Source organism: Cucurbita pepo, chromosome LG13, assembly GCF_002806865.2.
Source record: "Cucurbita pepo subsp. pepo cultivar mu-cu-16 chromosome LG13, ASM280686v2, whole genome shotgun sequence".
In the NCBI taxonomy this organism is placed as follows: Eukaryota; Viridiplantae; Streptophyta; class Magnoliopsida; order Cucurbitales; family Cucurbitaceae; genus Cucurbita; species Cucurbita pepo.
Genome location: NC_036650.1, coordinates 4,733,426 through 4,755,065, shown reverse-complemented (window position 1 = coordinate 4,755,065; position 21,640 = coordinate 4,733,426). Strand labels below are relative to the sequence as shown.

At 35.5% G+C, this 21,640-nt stretch overlaps 3 protein-coding genes across 3 annotated transcripts; all 3 read right to left on the bottom strand.

Moving 5' to 3' along the window:
* Positions 1–371: 371 nt before the first annotated feature.
* Positions 372–3,877, bottom strand: LOC111809289 (uncharacterized protein At4g15970-like). The gene is made up of 4 exons (XM_023695733.1): positions 3,301–3,877; positions 2,643–3,008; positions 863–1,344; positions 372–764 (listed from the first exon to the last, which is right to left on the bottom strand). Exons 1-4 carry the CDS (start codon positions 3,547–3,549, stop codon positions 758–760), a joined length of 1,104 nt encoding a protein of 367 aa, XP_023551501.1. The 5' UTR covers positions 3,550–3,877; the 3' UTR covers positions 372–757.
* Positions 3,878–4,162: 285 nt separating this feature from the next.
* On the bottom strand, positions 4,163–9,052 carry LOC111809362 (protein NRT1/ PTR FAMILY 8.3-like). The gene is made up of 5 exons (XM_023695808.1): positions 8,916–9,052; positions 7,348–7,453; positions 6,994–7,211; positions 5,993–6,549; positions 4,163–5,290 (listed from the first exon to the last, which is right to left on the bottom strand). Exons 1-5 carry the CDS (start codon positions 8,964–8,966, stop codon positions 4,468–4,470), a joined length of 1,755 nt encoding a protein of 584 aa, XP_023551576.1. The 5' UTR covers positions 8,967–9,052; the 3' UTR covers positions 4,163–4,467.
* A 3,297-nt stretch (positions 9,053–12,349) lies between these two features.
* LOC111809457 (glutamate decarboxylase-like) lies at positions 12,350–15,164 on the bottom strand. Its single transcript, XM_023695922.1, has 3 exons — positions 14,121–15,164; positions 13,990–14,042; positions 12,350–12,949 (listed from the first exon to the last, which is right to left on the bottom strand). The coding sequence occupies exons 1-3, from the start codon at positions 15,082–15,084 to the stop codon at positions 12,467–12,469; spliced, it is 1,500 nt and encodes a 499-aa protein (XP_023551690.1). The 5' UTR covers positions 15,085–15,164; the 3' UTR covers positions 12,350–12,466.
* Between the last annotated feature and the right edge of the window lie 6,476 nt (positions 15,165–21,640).

The following is a 21,640-nucleotide window of genomic DNA, read 5'->3' as shown; positions in this document are numbered from 1 at the left end:
AGCCCATTTTGGCAAGTCTTCTTGGTGCATTCCAACCGTATAGAACCTCTTTCTCCACGAGATCTTCCTAGTTTGGACTATTGATAACATCAATTGATTGGATTTGGGCTTGATCGACCTTGGACCCAACCAATCGAACTCGGACTTGGTTGGCCTTGGATCAGCTCTTTTTGGAGCTCAATTGAACGTAATGACCAAATAACATGGCTCAATTTGACCAGATTACCTTATTCGATTGAACGATCAGAATGTGTCAATTTGTGATTAACCAAAAATTTTCATTCAACTATTTTCTTGTTTTATATTTAATCAATTAGTTTTGATTTCATTTGCAAAATCAACGAAATAAAACATTTGTTTACGGACATCAATTATATTTCATATCCAAACACATTTATTCCAGGACATTCAACATTCGAAATCATGAGCCATATATGTGATCCAAACAGACACCTAATGTAATCGAATTAAAATTCTACCAAGGGAGAATATGCAGTCTAGTTTATCTAATTGTGGTTACAGGGTTCTGATGTAATCGAATTAAAATTCTACCAAGCGAGCTTCCTAATGATGGTTAGGCTGTGTTCTTCACGTTTTCCAGTTTGGCGATGTACAATGGAACGGCTGGACCTCGAACTATCTTTAAGAAGGTCCACAGAACTCGAAATGTGCAGTGCAAAAATGATGGCTCATACTGCACCACTCCGAGTTTGGTGGGATTCAAAAATTCTTTGGAGAATCGCCGATTAAACAATGATCAGATACTGGAACAAGAGGAAAAAAAAAAAAAGAATAAAGTATATATTAAAAAACGAAATTCAAGAATGGTAAATTTGTTTATGAGCTAGAAATGGAGCCATACCTGCAATTCTGTGGAACTCTCCAAGACGAATTTGATGATGCCTTAAGATATGGCGGCATAGACATGTAATGCTTCCAATCCTCGAGCATAATTCTAAGATCATGAAGCTTGTTGTTCATTCCAATACAGCAGTTTGCATGCATGGTTAGTACACGATTCAAGTCTTTGCTGGGTTCACAGAACCCACCAAAATAAGCAGTATCCAGAAAGATAATCTTTAGTCCAATTTCATAGATGAAAAAATCGTATTTGATCTTATTAAGAACATCCTGATCATGGTATCCCAGATATGTTTCTCGAGATGAGTACCAGTACTTGTAAAACTCAATTGACCGATTATTGGATTTCACATAGTTAAACCCTCCATTGGGTCTGTTATCTAAATCATCAGGGATGCCCAGGTAGTGATCACAAGCAATCTGGAAATCTGCATCCATGTCAAAGAAAGGGAATGGATCCCTGAACCACATAACATCAGCATCCTGAAGGAAAAAACACGAGTAGGGAATTAAAAGAAATACAAAAGGAATACTTTATAAAGTTATATCTTGATCTGAGTGCTCGATACAGACATGAGAGGAGCATGTGAATTGACATCCTTCAACATACATCAAAATAAGAACTGATATGTCCTTAAGGATGATAATCTAATTCTTCAATTTTCTCCATCATACATGAAACAGCTAAATAACAGATCTCAAGCGACAAGAGTTAAAGCAGGCATGTATAGATACTGTATACAGAAGCTTGACTATTGAGACAAAAGGTAAGGGAGACCTAATATGGGAGTTACTGCTGATAGTGGAGGAGGAGAACCACAACTAAGTGGGCAATGGATTGACCCTAATTCCTTATCTTAAATCAACCTAGGGAGCAGAGGTGACACTTGATTGATAAAGGAATTTTCCACTTCAAAAAATCTTCCCCTGCAGGAACCACCCAAGAATGCTCTAATAGTGAAGGAGAGAAAAGACATCCAAACCCAAAAACGATTCATCGGCATCCAGTTTGATACCTGTTCTCCATGTCAAATAGTTATGAAGCACAAACATTTGGTATATGAAATTGTGTATGCTCTCCATGTACTTTAGACTGAAACACCCTAACATATGTTGGATACCCATAATAAGATTGAAGATCCATACAGGTTGGATATACAAATCAGAGTATCACCTGGAAAGACACCTCGATACACGTGTGTAACGCGTGTTATAGAGAGAAATGATTGACACCTTCAAGTTCCTCACAAGTAATGTTCGTCTTATCACTTATTTCATTTATATTTCAAATGTAAATAACAGAATTCTCTAGAAAATCTTGCAAACAAAAAGATTTAGGACATCTTTGAAAGTGATTAAAATCACTTTTGTAGTCAGGTTTAAGATCACTCCCAAACATTCTCTTCAGGGTTCTCTTAGTATGATGTTAAGTGTACAACTTTCAAAAGAGGTGACCTACCACAGTCTCGACATATCGCTTATCAATGTTGTTCTTTACGGTATACCATATATATCGATAAATTATAAAGTACAAAAAAGAAATCTACACAAGGCAAACTGTAAATTGCTTCACTAGTAATATCAAAATAAGACTGAACATAGATCGATTGTCGACCCATTATCGATTTACTAGCATGCTGTTTATCCAACCTACCCGGGCATTGGATTAAGATATATTACTTATCACAATCTTCCAGAGGAAATTTAAAAAAAATGAACCATTGATATAAATAAAAACTAAGGAAGGTTGCATCACAAAGGAAAAGGAGAGAGTATGATACCGTGAACACAAAATTGTACCCCATCTCAAGAACAGTTCGCAGAAAATCAATCCTTCTCCACATCATCTTCAAGTAGTCGGGTGACATAAAATATGCCTCTGAATGAAAATCAACTCCTTCAGTAACAAGAGAAAAACAATGGACATGGATAGCCAAGCAACGAATGAATGCCTTTCTGTCAAATGCAATAATAACCAAATGGTTCAATAGTTGGCGAGTTTGATTTCCAATTCTGAAGCTCTCGAGAAAGAGATCAATTACTGAGTTTGGAGATGCCCATGCTTCATTCAAAGTAGTTAAAATAACAGTTCTGCCTTCTGTTGCAGCATCCTTCAAGACCTTGCCCAGTTCATACTCATCAGCATCCTATAATCAGCCAAACGAGGCAAAATCAGAGGCAAGGAAGAGTATAATCAGAAGCATAAAACATCCAATCCAGAGCAGATCAATACTTCAGCATTAGAAAAACACACTACCAAAGCACATCCCTCATTATCAAGGCCAATTCATCGATGACATTCAAACTCACAATTCGGAAGAACGACGATTACGGAAACTAGATTAATCAACACAAACCAAAAGAACAAAAAGTAAGAAAATAATCAACCAAAATGGCAACACGTGAACAGAAGACGAACAAGGAAACGAGATAACTCACAGCAGAAAGCTCGTCGTCATCAGCGAGGGAGGGGAAGAAGGGCAAAGCAGGAGGAGGAGAAGCGGAGAAAGTGGAGAAGGAGAAGAGAGGAAAGTAGCGAAAGGAGTCGAGTTCTCTGAAAATAACAAGACAAGAGAGAGAAATGGCAGTGAAGAGGAGAAGAATCTGAAGGGTACGACGGAAGGAGATGGAGGAATGGTAACTAAACATGGCGGAAACGTAAGAATCAGAAGCAGCGATCACAAACATTACAGCGGCGCATCTCCTCCAGAAAACGAACCGACACAAGAGCGCATAGGGATGAAGATTCCATCCCAATTCCCATTATAATCAAACCAGAGAGCAAGCAACAGCACCATCAACAGTTCATACGAGTACTAGAGAGAGAGAGAGATAGAGACAGAGTTGCGTGTGGGAGCCACAGCCAGAGGCACCATTAATGGAAGAAGATCCCCTGCTCTAAAACATTTGCAAATTCATTACCATAAACAAACCCACTTTCTGTAATTATATCTCTCTCCATTTGTCTTCTCTCAACTCCGTGTCACGATCGATCAGATCAAAATGAGAACGTGAGGAGCCATAGCTATCACCTTTCAAATTCTCTCACCAACAGAAAATATATTGTTTGAAACAATTTCAAAGTTTAAGGCTATCGTTTCGAACGAATTTTAAAATTCAAACGCAAAAAACGAAAATCAGGAATATTTTTTGTATAATTCTTTATAAATTTATACACCCATATCAATCATGTTCTAAAATTCATTGAGTTCAATGAATTTTCATTGGCCTTAATGATGAAGATCATGCACTATTTCATTAATATTTCCTTTCCTCGAAGTGCTGATGGGAAAATAAAGAATTTCTGGAACATAGAGCCTTAAAATAATAACAATTATGAACAAACAAACCACCAAAGATGGTTAAGATCGTTACTAATCCATGCTCTTTTAAGCACATGACACCAAATTTAAGCCAACTTGCAATATCAAAATGAATTTGAAGTTAAAAAAAGAAGAGGGAAATGGGGGCCGTTTGTAATCTATATATATATACAGCAGACCAGAATAATGACCCAAATATGGTTTCTGGAAATGGCCTTTTGTGGCTTACAGTTACAGCAGTCAGCAGCAGCAGCAGCAGCAGCAGCATGTTCTTCCTTCACCTTTAGGAAGCCTTCTTTGGGCGGTAGCGTTTGGCACAGACAATATAGAGCAACAAGTTGAAGAAGCTTAGTGCAGCCAAGAGCCAGAAGAAGAAATCCAGATGGCCCTCATTCAAGTTATCTGGTATCCACCCGGGCTGTCCATTTCTCGTTGTCAAGTAGGTTACAATGGTTAGAATGAAGGAACTGAGGTAGTTCCCCAACGCAGTGGTCAACAGAGACAATGCACTGCACAAACTCCTCATGGCATCTGGAGATTGATCATAGAAGAACTCGAGCTGTCCAATGAATGTGAATACTTCTGCTGCACCCAGCAAGAAATATTGTGGTATCTGCCATAGTATGCTCAGCGGTACAGCCTCTGGTTTATGCACCAAATCAAGTTCTCTGGCAAGTTCCAGTCGTTTGATCTCTACCAAGGCTGCAGCTGACATGCATAAAATCGATATGAACAGGCCGATTCCCATTCGCTGTATTTCTGTGAATCCCCTCCCGTTTCCTGTGACTTTTCTTGCCATTGGAACTATGAATCTATCATACACAGGCACCCAGAAAATAACACTTACAACGTCGAAGGTCGAGAGAGAGGCTGGAGGAATGCGGAAAGAACCAATAGTTGTGTCTAGCATTGTCCCTTGCTCTACGAACAATGTCGACATTTGGGCGTACACGGCAGAAAAGACGATTCCAATAGCCCATATTGGGAACATTCGGATAAGAATCTTGAATTCTTCGACTTGAGTTACTGTGCAGAGCCTCCAGGGATTGGAAAAGTCTCCGCTTTTCAACTCAGCATCAGAGATGACAGCCGCTTTATCAAGGCATCTGCAGCACAAATAAAGTTTACGGTTAATTTCTCCACCAAAAATCGGATTGAAATGACTTTTTAAATGCGTAAAATCCTTTTTTAAGTACTTAAAAAGTCATCTCCGACAAGCAATAAGTCGTGAATTTTCTCAGTATTCAATCATGATCAGGTTTTCACATCATATGTCAAAGTAAAACATCGTTTAATTGCAATGTTTAGTACAGACAAAATGATGTTGTTCATTGCGAAGAAAGGTCTGCACAGACAGTAACATAATTAGTAAGGTTGCTAATTATCCTACCAGATATTCGTATGACCAGGACAGATTCAAAATATGCATAAAATCTACCATGAATCTGTCTAGTATATACATACCATACACATATAACTAATGCATGTAATAGCTACGCACCCGATTGTTTCAAGCAGCAAATCTACGAAACGAACTAATGGCGATTACTGCTATCAAAAATATCATTTGAAAGATCCCACTAACAAGTTGCTTGGGAACTGGAAAGAGAATGAAGATTTGGTACTCCCCTAGACATGCTAATATATAAATGTTGAAAGAATAACTGGGTTTTACTGTGTCACCTAATCCATCATTAGCAAATCAAAATTTGACATGAAAAATAAGAAGTTTGCCTTATAAAGGAATAAGAATAAATATTTTGGAATGCAGCTACAAGATTATATCTCAGCTAGTGAAAGAAAGTTACTTCAGTTCATTGCTGTGTTCCAGCTTGCGACTTCCTTCAATGGCAGAAATTTTGTCTTGCACCTCATATAGAAGATTACTGTCACCAGGAATCTTTACATTTCGTTTATGAAAGGAAGCAACCAAAACCTGGCACATTCTCGTAATTGGGCTTCCTCCCGGTTTCTGAAATCTGTAGAGCTTTGTGCCAGAGAAGAAACTTACAATAGCAAGGCCCATAAATAATGCAGGGATGCCAAACCCCAGACCCCACCCAGCATTGTCTTGTATCCAAACCAGGAAACTACTTGATATAAGAGCTCCAATGTTGATAGAAAAGTAAAACCAGTTGAAAAACGAGCCCTTTTTAACCCTTTCAGCAGGATCAGTATCATCAAACTGATCTGCTCCAAAGGATGAAACACATGGTTTAATTCCACCTGTCCCAAGGGCAATCAAATAGAGCCCAAGGAAAAATACAATATACTGAGCAGCAGAAGCTGGGGGGCACATAAACCCAACACATTCAGCTGGCTTTAAAGCAGGAACCGATGCAGAGAGAGTTAATGTACACATTCCCTGTAAAGAAAAACCTGCATCTTTAGTCGCACTCTGAAAATATAATGATGAGACTGGCATGCAGGTTTGAAAAGGGTGCATCCTAAGCAACAAAGGAGTGTATTTGATCCACAAATGATATCCCTAAAGTAATTTCCACCAGTCATATTACTTCATACATTGTTTATTGCGCTATGTAAGGCAACCATCTTGTCCACCAATATTCTTAGAATTTAAGCTTAACGTTGCAGGATTTGGCAAGACAGAGAAAGAAGAGAATAAGTTCGTACTTAAAAATACTTTTTGAGGAAAATGTTAACCAGTTCATCTAAAGGGGCTTAAAGTTCCATAGGAATCTATCTACAAAGAACATCATGACAAAAATCACTATAATATGCAAATAAAACAAAACTACAGAAATGCCAGGGAAGGGAGGAAGGCATATCCACTTCAGATGAAACATACAATGAAGTAAATTGTTGAAAAAGTAGCAATTGTCCAATATCTTCCCCAGTATGCATCTGCCAATATAGCTCCAATAAGGGGTGTAAGATAACAAGTTCCTTGCCAAGTAGTGACGTTTCTAGCAGCTGATACATTTCCTTGATGTAGTTTATTTGTAAGATACGTAACAAGGTTAGTTGAAATCCCATAGTAGGCCAATCGCTCACAGCCTTCATTCCCTGTATGAATAAAGGGATTCAAATGTCAAGTAAAGAATAAAAAAGAAAAGACAGTTTAAAGTTTTGAAGTTTAAATTGTTAAGTCCAAGTTGAGTTACTAATTTATGCTAACCATACCAAAGCTAAAAAAAGATACCTAGAATGAATGGGCATGCTTTCCAGTTTCCTGTATTTTGCTTGAGAACAGGATTACCATGGAAGTCAACTGAGCCATCGCCTGTATAAAGTCCATTGCTTTCATTCTAAAAGAAGGAAATCAAAATTTAAGCATTTGTAGGTGTTGACCCCGCAGTGTCGCATAGTAATACCATGACCACCCCTAGATATATATATATATATTCCTTTAAAAAGAACTTATGAAGTACAGACTTAAAAAATGAAGAATACAAGGAGATACAAAAAACTAGCCTCAAACAAAAGGAGTCAAACTAAAACAACAGCAGAATCCAGTGAAGCAAAATGATACTTAAAAGGGTAATTACAAAAAGACATAACAACTAAAGCCCAAAGAGAGACATGGAACCTACCAAGAGCCCACATATCCTTCTTGGTTCTCCCTCTCCAACACTCTAAACACTTAATTATTCCTCTTCAACCAAATACCTCATAAGACCGCCCAAACCCCGAACCCTTGTATTTTTCTTGTATGAAAAATATTAACATGACATATGTAATATGACGGGTTAAGAGAAAAATACAAATAAACATCTTTAGAATACATATGTAATTATAATGTCCATATATTATACATTTATGTATGTCAATCATGCGGTGGAATAGAAACTTGTTAGCATACTCATTCCTTCAGTCCTGGAATACGCAATTCAAAAACAGTTGATGCTTGTGCCAACATATGAGGAAGTTGACAAGTGTTGTATGTTGTTGAGTTGTACATTCCTTATCCCAAAATCTGAACATCAATATCTACTTATCCCAATCCCTTTCCTTTAACCTAACAATGGCCAATGGGCCACACAAATGGAGACAGCCCTCCTACTTAACCAAGAACATCATGTTTTAAAACAAAACATCCAGCCTGCTTCGAAGGTACCATCACAAGATAAAACTCAAAGGTCTTTTCGTTAGAGTTTCAATAAACTCAAGGAAAGGGTGTGCCTATACTAGCACAATTCGCATGTCATGTGTTCATATGGATCTCACAAATGAGTAACCACCCAAATTATGTATGGCAAATCAATCACCGGGAAAAGAAGCCTTCATCCGAGAGGGAAGAAGAAAGAAGCAGGAGAAAAACAAATGGTCATCAGCCTTCACATACCCAATTCCAAATAAATTAAACACTTCAATATTATGAAGACTTGGCTGTATATGACGAAATAAATGGCTTCAACAATGCTCTTCGTTTAGGAAGAAGATTAATCCAAAAACTATGAACATCAATTTCAGACCCATTGAGCTAACCAGAATTAATTGTTAGACTTTTTCTTAGCAAGCATCACGAAGGACATCAAGTGCTCAAATTGTGTAATTACGTAAACGATTAATTCGCTAACAGGTTATCCATGTTCATTTCATATATCTTCAAGATCTTCGTCTTAAGAATCTAACGAACAGGGGAAAAGAAAGATGAAATCACGAATGCAAAGTATATATGGGTTCGAGATTCAAGTGATTCACACCCTTTGACCATTCCACTAGCGGAAACAGTCCTATTCCGAATATTCCGAGGCAGAGAGATCAAACCTGTAAAAGACCCTCCTCCAAGATTGCTCGGTCGTTCTCCTGAGAACCCATTGCGCTATTTCTCCGATCGGAAAATTTTCAGTTACAATAAGGATAATTTGGACACGCAAAGCGACTCGTATAAATTGCACATGGGCTACGAGTCAAACAATCATATAAGAAATGAAAAACCATGGATCATTTGATATGTCGTTAAGGTCGGGGCCCGCACGACCTACCCAATTAGAACTAAGAATCCAAGGAGTGGAGAGGAATTTTTTTCGTTAATTAAACTCAGTGTTCATTAATTAAAAAGAGTTGATAATCAATTATATTCTTCATTCTAAGTTCCTCTTAAAGGGAGTAATTTGTCTTGTATGCTCTCTTTCTCCACTACTCGGATCACGTTAAAATTCTGCTTAATCTTTGGCCAATTCAAGATAGAACTCATATACACGGCTAGACGCTGTCTCGAAGCCTCCACTTGATGGCGGGTCAAGCATCGTCTTATGAAATCCTCTATGTTCTTCATTCCTAGCCACCAATAGCATCCTTTCAGATTATAATACATCTTCGTACTTCCTGGGTGGTATATATATTACTAAGCTAACTTATTTTATAACACTTATTTACTTGTAAATAAATATATATGTTCTAATATTGAATTTGAGTCTTTAAAAATTAGGTGGATTGTATTTCTGTTTAAATATTATTGAATTTATATGATGTGTTATATTTTTTTTAATAGAATCTATGTCGAAAAAATTGATATTATCTGTTATCCATTTTTATAATTTTTCTACGAAAAATCCAATTATCTATAGACAATCTCAAATTTGTGCCGTTATAAAAATTAAAATAAAAGGCCGAACAAAAAAAAAAAAAAAAAAAAATCATTATTATATAAGTTAAAAATGAAAAATTAAAATTAAATTAAAAAATGAAAAAGAAAATGATACTCTCTTTTCTTTTTCTTCAAATTTTAAAAAGAATTTTCATTTTAATTATTTATTTTCCTAAATTTTTGTAATTAATCTTATTCTTTTTTAAGAATATTTAGTGAATATATATATATAGTCAATACATATATTCTCTAATTTATTCATTAAAAATTAAAAGGTTGTCAACTTCCACGTATTAAGAAAAATACCCTTTCCAAAAAGTGTGAAATTCTTATGCCGCATATTTTTTAACTTAATATATATATAAAATTTAAAAGTTACCACAAAGTAAAAGTAGAGTAAACTAGTAAGATTGAAAAATAACTGTAATTTGAAAATAATTTTGTCAAATAAATAATAATAAAAAAAAAAGAGAATTAATTAACACCATCAACTATTTTTGCATGCTCATAACAAATTTAAAAATAAAATACAAAAAAATATATATATATATTGATAATTAATAATATAATACGATCTAATAACGTAGTATACCACTTTATCTTATCGATATAATAAATAATAGTAATAATCATAAATGTATGTTTAATGTCCTTCAACAATAATAAAATAAAAAATGATGTTAATGTCAAACAAATTTAATTTAATATTAAATAGTTTAACAGTACGATTTTAGTTTCAGTGAATGTTTCAATGGTTTGACTAACGTCCACAGGTGAGAACAAATAACTATTTATTGGTAAAAAGCAAGATTAGCATTTTGGACGTAGAAAAGGAAGGATAGTAAGTGGATGACATGTTCTCCTTATTATTTAGAGAGGTCCATTAAAGTCATTTTTATTGGGTCGTGCCCGACAACTAATCTAGATGAATAAAAGCGGACTGGTTCAACAGAATTTATTCTCTAAATATATATTTTCAAATCGATAAAAAAATCGAACAAACCCTCTATGTCGCATCCAGAAAAATAAATATTTGATAATTGTTCGAATTTTTGTTTCGGTTTCTCTCCTTTTAAAAAAAAATATTTAAAAAATTTAGTGTACAGATTTAGAAAGAAAAAAAGTGAACTTTATTGTTTATTTTATTCTCATTTCTGTTTTTCCAAAAACATATATAAAGTATATTCAATTAATTAATAATTTATATTTTACAAATATTAAATAAATAAATAAAAAGACATATAATATTTTATATAAATATTTTTTTTATTTAAAAATTGTTAACATATTATATTTGAGAAAAATCTAAGTTTTAAAGCATAATATTTATAATATTAATGAATGAAAATTAAACTAAAACTTAATTAGTTAAAATTATTTATTATTATTTATATAAAATTTTGATATTATTTAATATCTTATTTCTAAAGTTTCTTTTTTAAGACATGGTTGACCTTATACGTATGATATATATATTTGAATTTTGCGGCATATTGTTTTGGTTTGGAGCATAAGGTGAAATTGGAATAAAAAATTAGAAAAAAAAAAAAAAACCATTTTAATTCCGACCAACAGCTGGACTCTTTCATAATCATATTTTTTTAGTATGTCACAAATATTTTGTGATCGAAATTTATTATTTTAATATTCGTAAATTTGACAACCTGTCCTTTCATATTCGAATAAAAGGAACGAATTAATGAATAAAGATAAAAGTTTACTAAATATATCTGGAAATGCTAAAAAAGCTAAAACCATTCCAATCTATCACAAGACACAATTCTATCACTGATTTATCATCATGCGTCACCATCACGATCATATACATGTAAGAAATGACTCTCAATGTGGGTTCATGTCACACAATCTTGATAGATCATTTCATATACATGTAAGTAATGACCTCGTCGAGTGATCTCATATCGTGTAGAGTATGACCCTGATAGACCACATCAAATACATGGAAGAAGACCCCGCCATAAATACTTAGGGCACAACTTTGTGGTTACCAACTCTAGTACATATATTGTAACAACTCAAGCCGAGCTAGTTGGTATTATCCAGTTAGGCTTCTCCTCAAAGTTTTTAAAACGTGTTTCCTAAGAGAGAGGTTTTCACACCCTTATAAAAAAATGTTTTGTTTCCCTCTCCAACCGAGGTAGGATCTGACAATCCACCTCATTTGGAACCCAACATCTTCGTTGGCACTCGTTTCTCGCTCTAATCAATGTGCGATCTCATAATCAACTCCGTTTAGGGCCCAGCATCCTCGTTAGCACTCGTTCCCCTCTCCAATCGATGTGGGATTTCGCAATACACCCCCTTTGTGGCCCAGCATCCTCGTTAGCACTCGTTCTCCTCTCCAATCAATGTGGGATGTCGCAATACACCCCCTTTGTGGCTCAACATCCTTGCTAGCTCTCGTCCCCTCTCTAGTGATGGTGCTCGATTCAATTCTAAGGAACTTCACCATTTTAAAGTACTCTTATCGGTCGTTATCGATCCTCGACAATCAATCCGTGATTAGTGCCAAAAAAAATTTATGCGCCAAAAAGTAGTACTTGTGCTTGTACGACTAATGAATAGAGCATACTAGAATTGAACGACGATGAGACTTTGACAGCATACAGTGTATATATTTCGCTATTGCTTTTTAATAGTAACGTATTACAATTTTTATGAGATAGTCACCGAACTCGTAGAATTATTTATGTTCGAAAAAAAAAAATCAGCAACAAGTGATTTTGGTAGCCTTTGTTATCATGTCGATCCAAGCATTCACAATTTCCATTTCTGTCTCCTCTGCCGTCTTCTTCACTGCGCTATCATTCGCTGCATCCTCGTCCTTCGCCAAGGCGATGGCTTTCGCAGCACTTTTGGGTGGAAGAGTATCAAGCTCCGCCAACACCTTAATGATATCAACCAAAAGCCGCTCTGCAAGGGCGCGAGAGAAATCTTCTCTAACCACAACACGAAGAACGGATACATGCTTGGCTCCCTTAGGCATTCGATAAGCCGGCACAATCCACCCGAACCGCCGCAACATCTCCGACACCTTGAACTCGTCGTGGGTACTTCGATCTTTGAGGGAAAATGCCACCACTGGCACGCCGATGTCCTTCGACACTATCGTGAATTGCCCCGTGTTTTGTAGTCCTTCCTTCAATGCCATGGCGTTGTCGCGACAGTTTTGCATCACCTTGCGGTATCCCTTGTTCATCATCATAAACGATAAGATATTATATAATAATTTGTTGAGGATGGTCGGGAGAAAATCCCACGTTAGCTAATGATTATGGACTTATAAATAAGAAATACATCTCTATTGCTACGAGTCCTTTCGGAGAAACAAAAAAGCAAAGCTATGAGAGCTTATACTCATAGTGGACAATATCATACCATTGTGGAGAGTCCTAACTCCAAACATGGTATCAGAGGCATATCCTTAACTTAGAAGTTAGAACAAAGAAGTTAGAACCTTCGAAAGTGTAGTCAAAAGTGACTAAGTGTTGAACAAAGGGTGTACTTTGTTTGAGGGCTCCACAAAAGAGTCGAGTCTCGATTAAAAGGAACAAAGAAGTTGGGACCCTCGACTTTGTTCAAGGACTCCACATTAAGAAGTTGAACCTCAATTAAGGGGAGGTTGTTCAAGGGCTTCATAGACTTCTTTAGAGGGAAATTGTAGTGTACTTTGTTCATTGGGAGGATAGTTGGGAGGGGATACACGGGGCTAATTTAGAAAATTACCATGAGTTTAGTGCCAATCACTCTTAATCTGTTAATAGTTAAGGGATCTTCAAAATTATTAATATTTCCATAAAAAACTTTTTTCTTAAAAAATTTAATCCTTTACCTCTCGACGAAAGATTCGAGAAAAAAATATAATTGTCGTAATTTGTATCCAAAAAAATCCGTTCGAAATGGTAAAAAGTAGATCACGAAATTATGAAATATAATTTTATTAAATTGGATCAATACTTCCTATAGAGGGAATAAGGGATCCATGATAAAAGTGAAATTTTTTCAAATAATAACTAAATCTTCAATTTTTTCATTGTATAAGGGAGATTGAAGCAAAACAAAATAGTAAACAGTGTCTTTGGTTTACTAGAGACTGTCACGTGCGTAAACAAACAACTTTTCTTAATGATTATATTAAATAGAAATAGGAACTAAATAAATAATTAGAAAGATTGTTATAATATGTACCATTCTATTCTTAACATAATTTGTGCAAAAGCCAAACCTTACCTCAAAACCGAGACGGATTAATTGATAATACTGAGCAATCACCTGGCTTGACCCTGAAAATGAATCGTTCAGATACGAAAATAATTGAATAAAGGGTATTATTAAAACCGAAAAAAGTGGAGGAATTTTACCTTTGGAGAAGTTGAGAGTGAAGGTAGACTGATCAGCTCCAAGATAATCAATATGAAAAATGAGTTGTTGAGGCAAGTCTTGTGTAGTTCTCCAAATGACCCACCCAATCCCAGCATACACAAGCCCATACTTATGCCCACTCACATTGATACTCTTCACCAAAGGAAGCCGGAAGTCCCATTCCAGCTCTGGATACAAAAACGGCGCTATGAACCCACCACTAGCCGCATCCACATGAATAGGCGTATCCCATCCACTTTCCTTATTCTTCTTCATCAACAAATCATTCAACGCCTTCACATCTTCAAATTCCCCATTATAAGTGGAACCAAAAATTGAAGCAACACAAATAGTGTTCTCATCCACCATCTCAACAGCCTCAAAAGGGTCCATAACATAATACCCTTCTCTAACTTTAACTTCCCTTAACTCCACTTCAAAATACCTACAAAATTTCTCCCAACAAACATGAAAATTAGCACCCGTCACAAGATTAGGCTTATCAAAAGCCTTCCCTTCCGCCTTCCGCTTACTCTGCCACTTCCTCTTGAAGGCAAGCCCTGCCAACATGATGGCTTCTGACGACCCCACCGTCCCAGCTCCCACCGCTACATCGGAATCTCCCAATGGTGCGTTGAATAAATGGGCAATCATGTTGATACACCGATTTTGAATCTCGGTGGTAACAGGGTACTCGTCCATATTGACGTAGTTTTTATTGATCGAGTCCATGATTAGCTTGTCGCATTCGGGCTCCATCCATGTGGTGACGAAGGATGCCAAATTGAGACGTGGGTTGCCATCTAGCATGAGCTCGTCGTTGATGATCTGAGCTGCTGCCTCCTTGGACATGGAGTTTTCAGGCATTACAAATTTTGGGGTTGGGTTTTGAACATAGCGAGAAGCAAATGGTGAGGAATGTACTGACTCAGGGGATTTTGAACAAGGGTTAGACGACGCCATTGTTAAAATTAAGGGAAATTTGAAGCGTTTTTTGGTTAGATGTGTATGAATGGATTGAAGAGAAGGATGTGGAAGGTATTTATGGTAAGTTAATACGGAAATTGATTATTGAAACATACTTGAGTGCATCGTGTTCTATGTCTACTTCATTCCATAGTCCAATCACAAAATTGTTTTTTTGACCAAACTTTTTTTTTTAATTATTTTATTCTTTTGTTTTTAAATTCCCAAGCTTATCTAATTTGGTACTACTCATCTCATAATTCGACTAATTTAGATAAACTTATCCTACCCAACTCATAAAGGTTGAGTTGAGTTAATTTTTTTCGACTTTAATTGGGTTGAATTTTTAGAAATTAAAAAGTTTAAGTTGATTCGAAGCTTCATTTTTTTTTTATTGGGTTAATTATTGAACCAAGAGACATCAATCATACAATATATTTCACTGAATAAATGAAAAAAATATTGTTGAAATTATCAAAATATATTTCAATTCATGCCAAGTTGAAGAAGAATGAAGAATGAAGTTTTATGTCATACAATTTAGAGTTATTGAATTTCATTAATGTATTTTAAGACTTTTTATTTACTTTAGGTTACAATTACATAATGGTTAGTTATGGCCATTAAATACAATGTATGTTATATTTGTAAGTAGACTAGTAAAATATAGTAAAAGAAGTATTTGTGCTCTTCTTTAGTCAATGACTAAGTTTCTTTGCAATTCTATATAGTTTAGGTTGCATGTAAAATCATTCAAGCTCGACATGATCAATCTTGCTTGTGGAGTGATTCGAATCTCAATCAAGTGTTCTTGCTTAAGATATTTGATCAACAAGAATCATTCAAGCTAGACATGATCGATCTTACTTGTGGAGTGATTCAAATCTCAAACAATGTTCTTACCTTGAGATACTCGATCAACAAGGTAATCCGAATCTTACTCTCCTTAGAGTAATTGCAACATATCACTTACTCTACCTTGCTTTTAAAATTATTACAAATATAAAGAATATTTGACGTTTGTAACGGATGCTAGTGGTGTATTGTAACCTGTAAATATTTTATATTTGAGTTTTATAATATTTTAATTATTAGTGTAATATATATTTGAATTTTTTTAAATAATTAAAAAAAAAAACAATTGCAACTGCCTAACCCAATCGAAAAATAGAGGTAATTTATACCTAGTTTCTACTTTAGAGAAGGGTAATTTATTAATTTACATTTACGTCACCAACTCACATATCTTCGATGGTAATATTTTTTTTCTAATAAAAAATATATATATTTATTTTTTTAATAATTTTTTATAATTAAAACTTCCTAATTAATTTATTCATATTAATTAACAAAAAAAAATGCTATTTTAGTAAATATAAGATATATGATCCTTTTTGGATTGGTGACAGTAAACAACTTTAATTAGGTTTTGATTCGGATTTGAAACAGCTTCTAGAATCCATTTAATTATTATAAATATAATATTTTCCATTTCTAATTTGAAAGAGTAAAAAAAAAGTACCATAAATATATTTCTTTTGAACCAAAATATACATTTGATATTATTCCCCTTGAAAAAAAATTATTTTGATAATAACTACTAAATATTGGTTTAAAATATATATTTAAATTATTTTCTATAATCAACTGCTTAAAATCGTCCATCAAATTATTCTCCTACTTTTTAATATATTCTTGAAAATGATAGATGAAGTTTATCTAAAAAAACATAAGTAAATAAATAATAAAAATATATAGTAGATTTTTTTCCTCAAAAAATGTTTATGTTCGACAAATTATTTTATTAAGTTGAAATTAAACCTCTACCCGTTCCTTAATTTTTTTTTTAATTATAAATAAATTAATCAAAATTAAATATAAAAACTAAATAATCAATTACTCGGCTCTAAACGTCAATACCAAACGCCCTCAATTTATAATTCACCTTTTTGGGGAATTTTTATACAAAAATCACATGTTTAAACCCTTAATTTCCCATCGAAATATTCAAAACAAAAAGATTATTTATGGGTGTTTAGTCGAATTAAGCTAAATTATTCAAATAATTTAATGTTAGGATTGCACAACAATACATACACTCGATCGAGATGAATACAAAGAAGAGAGAAAATGCAAGGAGAATATTGGCTGAAGGTTTTATATTGACGACTACAAATATGTACGAGAGAATACCGATAATATAGAAAGTATCGTTTCAAAAGTGAGGGTATATATATGGTTGACCTTATTGTATATAGTTTTACCAGATATGATCACCAATTATATATAACTATCTACCATATATAGCTTTTTACTATACATAGCTATTTACGAGAATTTACTTTATATGTCATTTATCATATATATATATATATAGTTTACTATGTATAACGACTAAACTATAAATAAGCAGCAGGCTCCATAACTTAACAATTCTCCCACTTAGAAACTGATCTAGTGAACCAAGAATTTCATTCTCAGACGACCATGAGCATCTTCGGTGCACCATACCAATTGAGGCTTTGCACAACCTTGTCAACATGTTTGTTGGATTCTTTGCACCTCTATCTTCTCAAAACACATCACCATCTTCCACTAACCTCCAAGTGAAATGGTATCGCCTTCCGTGTCTTATCTTTAAATGATAGACCGGGTTCCTCACTTACTGTATGACACTCTAACTATCTCTATAAAGAATCTTTTTGTGTTGTTTCTTGCCCAATTCTTCTAGATAGTTAGTCATCCATATTCTCTCATTTCCAGCTTCAGCTATTGCCACGTACTTAGCCTTAGTACAACGCATTNTGTCCAAGTCTATTGTGCCATAGACTTGAATTTGAAGCACTCAGCAAGAGTAGTCATGTTCATACACCCTACAGTGGTGTATAAAGTTCCAGATTTTATGCCACGTGCTACCACCATAGCACCCTTCATAATCTTCTACGAACTCTTCCCTAAATCTGTTGCATAACTTGTGNGGTTCAGGTGTCACTTGCTCTACCGCTGGTTCCTCTGCAACAATCTCAGAAGTTTCTTAAGTATCTGCTACAACATCACTAGGTGATTTTTTCCGGANTCGAAATTAATTTCCACCAAACTCAGTTGACTTACGATCATAATGAATTCATTTATATGATCAACAACAGATCGACCTTCAAANACCAATAAAGATCAGGTTCTTCTTGAGACTAGGAATATATCTGACATCATTTGATGTCCACTGATTTCCTGCCGGAGTTTTTATACAGACATCCCCTTTTCCTTTAATCTCCAAATCTTTGTTGTCGGCAAGATACAACTTCTCGAAATTTTCAGACTTAAAATTCCGGAACAACTCTTTATTTGGAGACGAATGAAAAGATGCACCTGAATCCAAAATCCAGGATTCAATCGAACTGTCCACGCTAAGGATTAGAGCATCCCTAATGTCTTCTGCTGAATTTATAGAATCATCATCGTCTCCAAATTTGTGATTCTACATCCTCTTTGGTCTTGTACAATTTGTCCGAAAGTGACATTTTTCTCCACAATTCCAACACGTTATGTTTGGTCTATTTGAAGATTTTTCTCGGTTCTTTGATTTTGATCGCTCTTTGTTTGGGCCCTTCGGTTTACTTCTTCCTCGTTGGTCAACACTGAGAGCACTACCAGATGAATTTTCAATTTCTCATTTGCGAATACCTTAGCTGAGAACTACATCTCGAATTTCATCAAACTTCAGTTTATCAGATCCTCGGGAACTGCTGATTGCGCAACAACAGTATCCCATAACTCGGGTAAAGATGAATACTTTAATTTTATCCTCGAAATTAATTTCCACCAAACTCAGTTGACTTACGATCATAATGAATTCATTTATATGATCAACAACAGATCGACCTTCAAACATTTGTAGATTGAACAATCTCCGCATCAAATACACCTTGTTCATAGCCGACGGTATTTCGTACATATTCGACAGCCCNTCCAAATCTTTGTTGTCGGCAAGATACAACTTCTCGAAATTTTCAGACTTAAAATTCCGGAACAACTCTTTATTTGGAGACGAATGAAAAGATGCACCTGAATCCAAAATCCAGGATTCAATCGAACTGTCCACGCTAAGGATTAGAGCATCCCTAATGTCTTCTGCTGAATTTATAGAATCATCATCGTCTCCAAATTTGTGATTCTACATCCTCTTTGGTCTTGTACAATTTGTCCGAAAGTGACATTTTTCTCCACAATTCCAACACGTTATGTTTGGTCTATTTGAAGATTTTTCTCGGTTCTTTGATTTTGATCGCTCTTTGTTTGGGCCCTTCGGTTTACTTCTTCCTCGTTGGTCAACACTGAGAGCACTACCAGATGAATTTTCAATTTCTCATTTGCGAATACCTTAGCTGAGAACTACATCTCGAATTTCATCAAACTTCAGTTTATCAGATCCTCGGGAACTGCTGATTGCGCAACAACAGTATCCCATAACTCGGGTAAAGATGAATACTTTAATTTTATCCTCGAAATTAATTTCCACCAAACTCAGTTGACTTACGATCATAATGAATTCATTTATATGATCAACAACAGATCGACCTTCAAACATTTGTAGATTGAACAATCTCCGCATCAAATACACCTTGTTCATAGCCGACGGTATTTCGTACATATTCGACAGCCCCTTCAACAGATCTGACGTTGTCTTCTCCTTGATGATGTTGAACGCCACGTTTCTGGATAGCGTCAACCGGATCAACCATAACGCTTTTCGATCCTTGAGCTTCCACTGTTCTATGGTCATGGTATCCAGCTTCACCCCCAACAGGGGTTCGGAAGATCTTTGATCCATCGAACTTCTCAATTCCAATCTTTAAGTTTTCCATCATCACAGATCGTGGTGAATTTCGTCAAGACTCTGATATCNAGCATCCCTAATGTCTTCTGCTGAATTTATAGAATCATCATCGTCTCCAAATTTGTGATTCTACATNTCCCTGCAACTCAAGCTCAACTCTCACTTGCTTCGTGGTTTTGGAACCTTGCTCCACATTTGTATGGATCATTTTCAACCGATCTTCAATTCTCTGACAGTCTTTGTGAAGCTAACTCGTTTCTGCTTGCTCATAACGCAGTTCTCACAACGACCCACATCAACAGATTTCAGACCTTCTAAAACTCCTTTAACAGCCAGCTTCTTCATTCCTTTCACGCTCATATGTCCAAGTCTATTGTGCCATAGACTTGAATTTGAAGCACTCAGCAAGAGTAGTCATGTTCATACACCCTACAGTGGTGTATAAAGTTCCAGATTTTATGCCACGTGCTACCACCATAGCACCCTTCATAATCTTCTACGAACTCTTCCCTAAATCTGTTGCATAACTTGTGCTGTCCAACTGACCAATAAAGATCAGGTTCTTCTTGAGACTAGGAATATATCTGACATCATTTGATGTCCACTGATTTCCTGCCGGAGTTTTTATACAGACATCCCCTTTTCCTTTAATCTCCAAATCTTTGTTGTCGGCAAGATACAACTTCTCGAAATTTTCAGACTTAAAATTCCGGAACAACTCTTTATTTGGAGACGAATGAAAAGATGCACCTGAATCCAAAATCCAGGATTCAATCGAACTGTCCACGCTAAGGATTAGAGCATCCCTAATGTCTTCTGCTGAATTTATAGAATCATCATCGTCTCCAAATTTGTGATTCTACATCCTCTTTGGTCTTGTACAATTTGTCCGAAAGTGACATTTTTCTCCACAATTCCAACACGTTATGTTTGGTCTATTTGAAGATTTTTCTCGGTTCTTTGATTTTGATCGCTCTTTGTTTGGGCCCTTCGGTTTACTTCTTCCTCGTTGGTCAACACTGAGAGCACTACCAGATGAATTTTCAATTTCTCATTTGCGAATACCTTAGCTGAGAACTACATCTCGAATTTCATCAAACTTCAGTTTATCAGATCCTCGGGAACTGCTGATTGCGCAACAACAGTATCCCATAACTCGGGTAAAGATGAATACTTTAATTTTATCCTCGAAATTAATTTCCACCAAACTCAGTTGACTTACGATCATAATGAATTCATTTATATGATCAACAACAGATCGACCTTCAAACATTTGTAGATTGAACAATCTCCGCATCAAATACACCTTGTTCATAGCCGACGGTATTTCGTACATATTCGACAGNAACTCAAGCTCAACTCCCACTTGCTTCGTTGTCTTGGAACCTTGCTCCACATTTGGTTTCTCAGCAGTAGTCTCAAGAGTTTCATGAGTATCTGCTACAACATCACTAGGTGAGTTTCCCTGCAACTCAAGCTCAACTCTCACTTGCTTCGTGGTTTTGGAACCTTGCTCCACATTTGTATGGATCATTTTCAACCGATCTTCAATTCTCTGACAGTCTTTGTGAAGCTAACTCGTTTCTGCTTGCTCATAACGCAGTTCTCACAACGACCCACATCAACAGATTTCAGACCTTCTAAAACTCCTTTAACAGCCAGCTTCTTCATTCCTTTCACGCTCATATGTCCAAGTCTATTGTGCCATAGACTTGAATT